At 34.3% G+C, this 9,945-nt stretch overlaps 1 protein-coding gene across 1 annotated transcript; it reads right to left on the bottom strand.

The window, feature by feature from the left end:
- Window positions 1-11: 11 nt before the first annotated feature.
- On the bottom strand, window positions 12-9,918 carry LOC120628880. Its single transcript, XM_039897531.1, has 7 exons — window positions 9,629-9,918; window positions 8,946-9,177; window positions 8,033-8,224; window positions 6,726-6,791; window positions 6,480-6,634; window positions 5,639-5,753; window positions 12-5,519 (listed from the first exon to the last, which is right to left on the bottom strand). Exons 1-7 carry the CDS (start codon window positions 9,706-9,708, stop codon window positions 2,019-2,021), a joined length of 4,341 nt encoding a protein of 1,446 aa, XP_039753465.1. The 5' UTR covers window positions 9,709-9,918; the 3' UTR covers window positions 12-2,018.
- Window positions 9,919-9,945: the final 27 nt, after the last annotated feature.

Below are 9,945 nucleotides of genomic sequence, written 5' to 3'. Positions count from 1 at the left end.
AACGATAAATAACTTAGGAACAATAATAATTATTCAATGAATTTTATGGATTTTTCTATCAACCCAATATTTTCTTTCTTTATTTATAATATTTACCCAATACATAATATTATGTTATATCATTATGTATTCACTAAATCACAAACACTATATACATTCAAAATCTGGTCGAATTACAAAACTTCTCAGCACAAAATAATATTCTTAGTAGATAAATAATCATTCTCAAGGTAGTTTTTGGACAAACATAAACTTGTTTGATCAATACTGTTAAACTAGTGAAATGTCCAAAAGCATACAATAGAGCATCGGAGTCGTAACAAATACAATGAGTCCGAACGCGAGCTTCGAGGAATCTAGGGCTGGGGTGGCGGTTGTGATTGACTTCGCTCCATTTTACCCCCCATCCACACGGTACCAGTGGCGACGTTGACGAATATGTGTAACAATAACGGACCTTGACTGATACTTGACGGAAAAAGCAAATGACCCACCCGATGAATACTGATGATAAGTGGTAAACGATCGCCGATGGAGCAATACTTGGAGAGCGTGCAAGGAACCCGTGCGCTTCAGACCGAAACACAGCATTGCAAATTTGCAACAATGCTGAACTAGGTATGGTGGTAGTTGTTCCCCGGACGAGCTGTACTACACTATGAATAACTTTATAACAATTCTAGCTTACTAACTTATTACGTCAACGTTACTAAGATTCCTCGGAGCTCGTGCGCGGACTGTAATCGGGGATTGTCGTAGAATAATAGCGACCTTGACGTGACAGAGTGCAAAGAGCGCCATCTAGTGGCAGCATATTTTCCCGGTATTATAACTAAATGGCGCTCCTTCGATACCATCTAAATCGTAGTTAACTCGTACGCTATCGAATAAGTAAACGTAGGTAGAAAATCTCATACTTGGCACTCGGATGCTAATGCTTGCGGATTAACTGACACTATTCCAGTATTAGTTCAAATATACAATAAAGGGCGAGAGTGATGGTAATGTTATGAGCGACCCACCGGTTGCTATTACACAACCATAAATGGTTACATGTTTCATGCTAGGCTTTATTCGAAAGCAATTCATATTTACATAACTGGAAAAAAATAATATTAATAAACATAATAAAAGTAAGTTTTGCTTTATCGCTATGACAAGAGACATTAATGATTATTAAAAAAAACAAACTATATTTCTCGCCCAAAGTTTGGTTATAATGGTAAACAACTCACAGAACAGAGGTGATACACATGAAACCAAACTAAAATTGCAAAACAGAGATACACACATAACATCTTACCGTTGAGTCATGGGTACATGACACTGCAAAATATAAAAACTAGACTTATTAAATGAATATTAAAATATTCATTCATTCAACAACCGTCTATAGGAAAAAAAAATATTGTCATTTTTACCGTCGGAAGCTACTTGGCAAACCAAGCTACGTAAGTACTGGAGGACCAAGGCTGCGAAGGTGCGCATCGTCTTATAACTAAATACGAACACTGGTACCATTATATTTACAACAGTAACTAAGTAATTGCTTACAGCTGAGTCAAACCTTTAATTTTGAAACAAAATACCCTCATCCCATAACAAGAAATTGACGATATTGTTTCTAAAGGATCGAATGGTAAACATAGAAGTTTCTCTTCGAGCACGCTACAATTACATAATATAACGTTTATCGCTTTACACCTTGACTCATAGACTTAATACTCCAAGTCTTTGTGTGGCGATATTCCATCGTAGACATACGTTAGAAACAATGTATGTTTCATAAGAAAAAGATTAGGCGTACCAATGTGCACTTTGGCTAACACGAATCGCTTCAAGCTGAAATATCGTGTAACTTCTCTGAGAGGTTTCAAACCAACAATTATTACACAAAATATATGGGTTGACATCAGATATTGTGTATATGGTGACCGATAGTCGCTAACCGGCGGTAACCTTGAATAAAAGTACAAAAACTATCAAGACAACTAACTAGCTTAGTGATGGGCCAAGCATTATTCACCAATCTCATCATCACTTTCACTGAAAGAATTGTGTTGATCTTCTAGTCGCGGTTTTTTCACTAATAAACCTTGTCTTTGTAATTTTTCGATAGCTTCTAATGTATTTCTTTTACCAGGACTCATTTCACACCTTTCTTCAGATTGCATTGCTTGCTTTGAACTTGTTTTCACAACTTTCAGACCAGACATGTTGTTTAATCTGCTCAGTTGCTGATGAGAGCTCATGCAAACTTCAGACCTCATCTGCACAGCTGTCCCCGTAACTTTATTAATTTGTTGCTGAGAATTGGTACTAACTTCTGATCTCGTTTGCGTAGCTGTAACTATTCCTTTAGCTTTCTTTGTTACGCTCGAGAAGTCAGAGCGGCTCTGAGAATTCGACGAATAATGCATCGTCGAGTCGTCATCACTAAATTCTGGCAAGTCTTGCGTTGCGATCAAATCTTTAGGTTTTTTGAAGGTAGAAAAATGACCGAATGCTTCATCGGAAGGTCTTTTTATTGTCTGGTTTAAAGCATGAGGAGAAATTTTTAATTTTCCTATCGTAGGTTTTTGTGGACTACATCTAGGTGGAACGACCTTTCGCACTGCAGATGTGCTAGGCGTAGGAAGTCTCGGTCGATTGAACGCGGACCGCACCGGTACTAGTTGATTGGGTGGTCTTACGATGGTTGCGTTTGGCGTCCTTGCAACAGGTACAGCATTTCTAATCTTAGTCCCGATCGTCGGTGATACGTGTCTTATTGCTGTACCCTGTAATTCTCTGCCAGGCTGTTTGTTTATAATTTTTGTTGGAAGCCTAGTTATAGGTTTCGGTGTATTTTGACATGTGGATTGCATTACTTCGTTTGAAGATGAATTAACTGTCCTTATAGTTTTTGTCACAGTTGTTGTGATTTCCTCAATAACAGTTTGAGATTGAAATCTTTTAACAGTATTAACAGTTTTAACAGTGTTGACTTGATTTGATGCTGCATTAACTTTTTGATTGAGTGAAGTTTGATTCGATGATCCAATTGTTTGCTGTACGTTTTTACTTACGGGCTGTTCATTTTGCGTAACATTTGGTCTGTATGGCTTTAAGGCCATTTCATGTGTATTACCACTCGGATCTTCTGGCACTTCCTTATTAGAAGCAGGATCGGTCACTTGTTCTGCATTCTTTGTATTTATTGATTTTATTGTAAGCGCTTTATTTAAACTTTTTAAATTATTTAAGCTGGGCAAAGTCTTTTTCAAAACTGGTGCTTCAGTTTTCTTAACTGTGTTCATTTTAATATGGTTTTCAAAATCTGGTAAATCATCATCAAATTCTTCATGATTATCCTCGTTTTCACTATTTGATGCATTTGGAGATTCAATTACAGCGTTTGGGTGGTGATCGTTTAAATCTCCGTCACTCATATAGTCTTCGTTTACTTCTGTAATTTTTACTCTACCTATATTTTCACTATCTGAACCGCTTCCATGCTGTTCGTCTTCATAATCTTCCAAGGCTTTGTTATAAATGTTAGGTGGATAATTACTAGATTTAACAGTTATATTGCCTAAGGTTTTTAACTTATTTTGTAAATTTATGCTTTTTTGAATTGCTTTTGACTGTTTAATTTGTGTGTAACTTTCACAGTAAGAATCTGACCGCATGCCACTGGTTTGAACGTTATTTTTAACAGTACTAGGAATAGTTTTGGTTTCACTTGATTTGACTGTTATATTTTTTGACAGATTTTTTAAAACATCCGTAGAAACAGCACCACTTGGTTTCACTTCAGAGCCATTGTTGAGAGCATCTTCTTGAATCTCATCATCAGAATCATCAATATTAAATACTTCTATTTCTTCATCTATAGCTTTGCTCATTGTTTTTGTTTGTAGTCCTTTAACTTGAGGGACAAAACTTTTATATGGTTTTACACTGGTCGCGTGTTGATGCACAGCTTTCGCCACGTTCATTGGTTTTGCTGTTAGGTTTGGAAGTCGTTTTAAAATATCAAAATTGCGTGCTTCAGGACTGTCAACCTTTCTTTCTTTGTGCTCTTTCGTAGTCTGTTGTTCTGTGGCGAAAGCATTTGACCCTTTAGTATTATGTTTTTTCAATAAATACATATCACAAATAGACTGCGATAATGGTACTAATTCTAGCTTTACTTCTTTCATTTTCATCATACTTTTATTTGTATTTGTATGATCAGTTTTGTTTTCTAAAGTGAAATTATCACTGTCCAGGCCCTCGGCGTTACAGTCAGGGTCAGCTTGTATAGCGGGTAGTGTAGTTGAAGGTGTCTGCATTGGTTTCTTAAGAGTTATTTGACCACAAGACTGCAAAAGCTTATTTAAAGGGTTATTTTGTACTGAACGAATGTTTTTTGATAATGTATATTCATCGTGAGCTGCAGCGTTGTATTCCTTTGTTTTTGTTTCTTCATTTATATTAGATTTAGTAGTGTCTTTCCCTTGATTCGCTAATGGTTTGACTGTAATGAGGTGGCTCAAATGCTTTAACGCACTTAATGGCGTTTTATTACCATAGCTAGTTTCAATATCTTTATTATTACTATAAATATGTGTTTGATCATTTACCTCTTCGTTCTCTTCCTTGTTAGGATGATTTTCCATTATAGGTGTTGTTTTCTCTGGCGATTTTAAAGGCTTTTCATAACTAAAGTTCGAAAGTCTGTTATTATCCGCCGGATTACTATTGTCTTCATAGTTGGACACTTTATCATTAGTTTCACTAAACTCCGACGAATACTGCTTGTCTAACGTTATGTCTTTTTCGTTAAAATCAAGACTCCTAGGTATATCATCATGATTTTCATTTCTGATTTCATTAACACTGTCAGATGTTTCGGAATACGCAAGTGTACAACTACTTAATGGCGTTTCTGGTATATTTGAATTGGAATCACCCTGGTAATTTTTGACATCTGTGTCTGGAGTTAAGCTATTTTGCACAGTTTGATCGTCAATGGCATTTGATAAGACGTCCGTGTCGTCGTTTTCGCCACCAGAGCTTTGCGAAGCAGATTTCTTAACAATTTTTATTTGGCTATTTCCTTGGTTCAACAATTTAGATAGAATATCATCTGAAGATTTTTGTAACATATTTGATTTATTTTTGACATTGCTGCTGATCAGTTGTTTAGCTTTAGTAATGTTTAAATTTGTTACAGAAGTATTATTTTTGGGTTTAGTTTTCACAACAATACCTTGCTTTTTCAATTTCGCTATATCTGCATTTACCATTTTGGCTTCGTTTCTGTTTTGGGTTTTACCTTTAACTTTTTTTAAAACCACTTGCGTGGGTACTTCTTCTATGCCCTGCACATCCCCAAGACCATCCCCAAAGACATCTTTATTCATATTCAGAAATTCATCAAGTGTAATTGAAGCTTTCTTTGATTTTTTATGTTTCTTATGTTTTTTATGTTTAACCTTTTCCATAGAAACATTGTCACTCTGATCACCCATAACTAGTTGAAGAAAGTTATTCTGTAAGCAGAGAGAAAAACAATAATACTAATATTGTGTATTCAATAATGATGGTGATATTAACTAGTGGAACTTTGACCAATTACAATCAACTGGGAAAAATACAAGAAATTACTCACAATTCCATCTGAATTGATATTATCCTCCTTTGGCAGTATTGCAGAATCTTCTTCCTCAACATTTTCCATTATAGGTGCAACTGTTTCTAGTGAAAATTCTGTGATGTGGGCTGCACTGTAAAGCAAGAAAGAACAATGGAATATTTTCGATTGGGAAAACAGAAGTTGTTACCAATATGAGACTGTGAACAAATATAACATAACAGTGCTAATTCTTCTCTATACAACTCCCGATACTATCCTGTTCTATAGAGGGCATATTGAAAAGGCCAAAACTTTAATATGTGTCAATTTAATTTGGTTTATAAATTTGTGAACAGCAGAATCAGCACCATTTTTTATGTTATTATTGGATACCATCAGTTTATTTAATAACTCATACTGAATGGCATAACTAGTTATTTTTGTCTTGACAATTCAAATAACTTGTTTTATTTATAATATGTTTGTTTTAATAGATTTTATTAGTACAAGCATGTTAGGTGTGGCCATTGTTTTTTGGAATGCAATAGTTTATAAAAAGTCTAGTTAGAGTGCATGGGCCATAATCAAAAGCAGTGTTTTAATTCCGAAAATTTAAATGCTTATTTGTTATTTTAAATGTACTGTTGTTATTCTTTGGTAGACATTTAAAAATTATAGATGGAAGTTCATTTGCATATGTGCAGTGTGATTTGCCTGAAGCAAAGGCGAGTGGAACAGAAAGAATAAGATTATTTCTCAGAAATCCACAAGTTCTATTCACTGCCCACAAGGCTCTTAATTTGTTGTGGCTGCAGCACCACAGTGCCTTGCATTGCTATATGAAGAACATTAATTATGTATAAAATATGGTACTTACAGCTCATTTTTTTCACTATACAAGTCTTCGGATGAATGGAATGTAAGATGTATTTCATATGCATCAAGGTGATAGAATATTGCATCACACAGGGGGCATCTTAATACTTCATTTGGGCTTTGGTTTTCATCGCAGTGATCATCACCTATGTGTTTCTAAAACCAGATAAATAGTGAAACTTTTATTTGAAGTCACATTATAAATTTCTATGTAAAGTGTTTGTAAAGTGTAAAAAAAATTGCTTACATGTAAATTGACTTTGTTGTGGAATTCTTCTCCACAAAATGAACAATAGTAAATTTGTAGCATTTCCTGAAACAATTATAGGGTTTTTTAAGAATAGGTATATAAAATTAATAATTCACTACTTTATTATACACCACGCTTCTATTATCGTCGAACATCGACAGACCCATTAATCTATCTGATCTACAATAACTCAATTCAAAATAATTGAAGATTACTACCCCAATCATTTTCTGCATTTATTGGGAATGAGTTGATCAAAATAGGTACCTTTTTTAACTTTTTTTTCTGCTGCATGAAACAAAAGCAATTTGAATTGATATTGCTGCCTCAACACGCTGCTGACTTAGAGAGTAGGATGCTTCATTAAAATAAAACCTTTCATTCCATCCTTTCATTAAATTTACTTTATACTGATTAACTCACAATTGTATGAGGGAAAAGATATTTTAAACTAAAAAATCCAGGATTCTCATGGCTTCTCTGATCAGGAACTAATAAATTCTGATATTTTTTTTTTATATTTGTTTTTTATTTTAAAAAAATTACATAAGTTTTTATGATATACAGTCAAACCTGGATAAGCGAGAGTTCAAGGGAGCAGAATCTTATTCTCGCTTATAGAGGTTTTTCACTAACCCGAGTATCTCGCTAATGCAGGTACATGGGTAGCGTTTCTCTCTTATAGAGGTACGCAGTAATAACAAGACATATATTCTTGAACTTATTTACATTTAAAAAATCCGTCAATTTCGTTTGGGTGTCTGTTTTTGTATTTTGAATGTTTTTCTCTAACTCATAAATTTTGTCGAATATTGCTTGCTCGACTGTCGCTTATAGAGGTATAGATAAGTAGCAGTCTCACTTACGGAGGTCCATGAAGGAAAAACGACTCTCTCTTACAAAGGTTTCTGTTTCTCGCTAATAGAGGTTTTGGGAGCTTAAAATGACGGGTCCTGGCTATTACTCTCACTTATAGAGTTTTCTCACTTAACCAGGTTTGACTGTATCTGCAGCATAATTATAAAAAGTTGTTTTTTCGTTTCACCCTGGACTGGAAGGCTACTGTGGGCGACCCAACAAATTCTACCACTTGTAACCAGCAACTTTCTGCAGGTTTAAAAAGAAACCTTTGGTCTTTTTGAAGAATAAAGATTGCACCCTAGAGGTAATATGATACTTTTTAGTCCAAAACAACAACTCCTCACATCCTTTTAAAAACAAACACATGAGCACTAAGTTGAGGAATTAACCTGCATTGGGCTAAAATGTGATGCCTATGTGTCAATCACTCACCAATCCCTTACCTGACTGAACAGTTTAACTTTTTTTGATGCTCCAACAGGTATTTCTGTATCTTGCCGATGAAAGAACTTGTTATGGTACAGCATGGCAGATGGTACAGTGAATGTAACCTGACACATGTCACAGTGAAAGTCCTTCGAGACTGTTAACTCTTCAGCATCATGACTTGATTGTATGTGCTTATTCAGTAAATGCTAAAAAAAAATTAAGTTTTACACAAATAGTGTCTTTGGCACAACATACAAACATTACGCAAATGAAAACATTGAAGTTTGCCTTAAAAAAGAAATTAGTAATTTCTTTTTTAAAAGAAATTAGTAATTTCTTTTTTAAGCAAAGTAGTATTTATACAATCACAATTAGTCTGTACCTGCTAAAGGTTGTTTAAACTTACTTAAACTACAACTGCTCACAATGCCAAACTTGTCGCTAACTTGCGTTGATTATATGCTGGCAAATTGCAGGTATTGCATTGGATGCAATTAAAAAACCCAAAAAAACAATATGATTTTCCACCACTCAAATGGAATTATCACATATTAGTGATGATACCAGGACCAATAGCTCTGACTGATGCTCTCATCTTGTGCCCGTTTTATTACCAGCAATAATTTGCAGACAATTTTTATATATTCTTACTATATCTGATACAACACATCTCCCAATGGAAGGTTAGACCATAATCACCATGCTGGGCAGACAGGTTTGTGATTACATAGATGATAGTAGTGACACATATGACACTCCTGCCCCATCTCCATATATTCCCTTAGTTGTCTCATACACCTGTGGTGACACTGCAGAAGTCCAGTGACACCAGACCCAAGGCTTTAGTAAGCAGTAATTCAACATGTTAAACCCTCAACCAACATGCCAAAGATAAGTATTCCATTACATTATTTAATATTATCCTACCTTCATAGTAAAGAGCTTTCCACAAAATGGACAGAAATATTTAGAGTCGTGATCTGGATGTGCCTTGTGCTTGTGGGTAATAGCTTTTGATATAGTAAGAAATACTTCCTCACACACGTCGCAGCCAACCATATCACTTTCTTCACCAGTCTTCTCCATTAGTGCAGTTTCAAATAGAGATCGAGTTTTGAGAGTTTTTGTGCTGAGATCAAACTTTGGATCACCATGTTTTCTATAAAAAATAACATATAAATTCTATAAGAATAAAGTATAAACGGTATACTAACTTTTAAACTAAATTTAAACAAATGTGCAGAAAATTAAGTTTGTTTAAATTTAATTTTCTTCTGCATATAAGTTAGTTGATATAAATTAACTTTTCGTTCTATTCAGTTTACAGTATTAAAGATTAGTGTTTTATTGTAAGCCAGACTGAAATATTGAAGTATTAAGCAACAAGACTCAAATGCTATTAAATGTGGGAGATCCAAAATATTTTTTTTTACTTTATAGTTTTTGAAGTATCATCACACAGGGAGACCAGCTCACCAAGGTACTCCAATGCAGGAAACAGGCTAAAGGTTTTTGAAATGGATGTTGCTGAGTATAGTATTGGAATCATTTGGAAGTATTTATTTATTTAAATTTTGTAGTAAGAAAACATAAGGTTACTTTTATTGTACCTGAAATGTATTTGTAATGTCTCTTTATCGTCGAATGCTTCTTTGCAAAATACGCAGTCGAATTTCCCCACTGTTGTCATGACTATTGTTTTTTATTTTTGTAAACCATTGAATACTTAGCGTCTTGTCGTATACATTTAAATCATTGAAAATACTAATAAGATTGGTGTCGACTCTTATTGATTATTTATAAAAATTGCATTTGAAAAATCTCAAAATACAAAAGTGTTCATGCAATAGAATCTGTTTATTTAAAGTTATTAGAATTAAACATTCTCACAAAACACAAATTCCAACCACAAGCCATTTTTAACACC

This window comes from Pararge aegeria, chromosome 13, assembly GCF_905163445.1.
Source record: "Pararge aegeria chromosome 13, ilParAegt1.1, whole genome shotgun sequence".
NCBI lineage: Eukaryota > Metazoa > Arthropoda > Insecta > Lepidoptera > Nymphalidae > Pararge > Pararge aegeria.
This window is presented reverse-complemented; position numbering and strand designations above follow the sequence as displayed.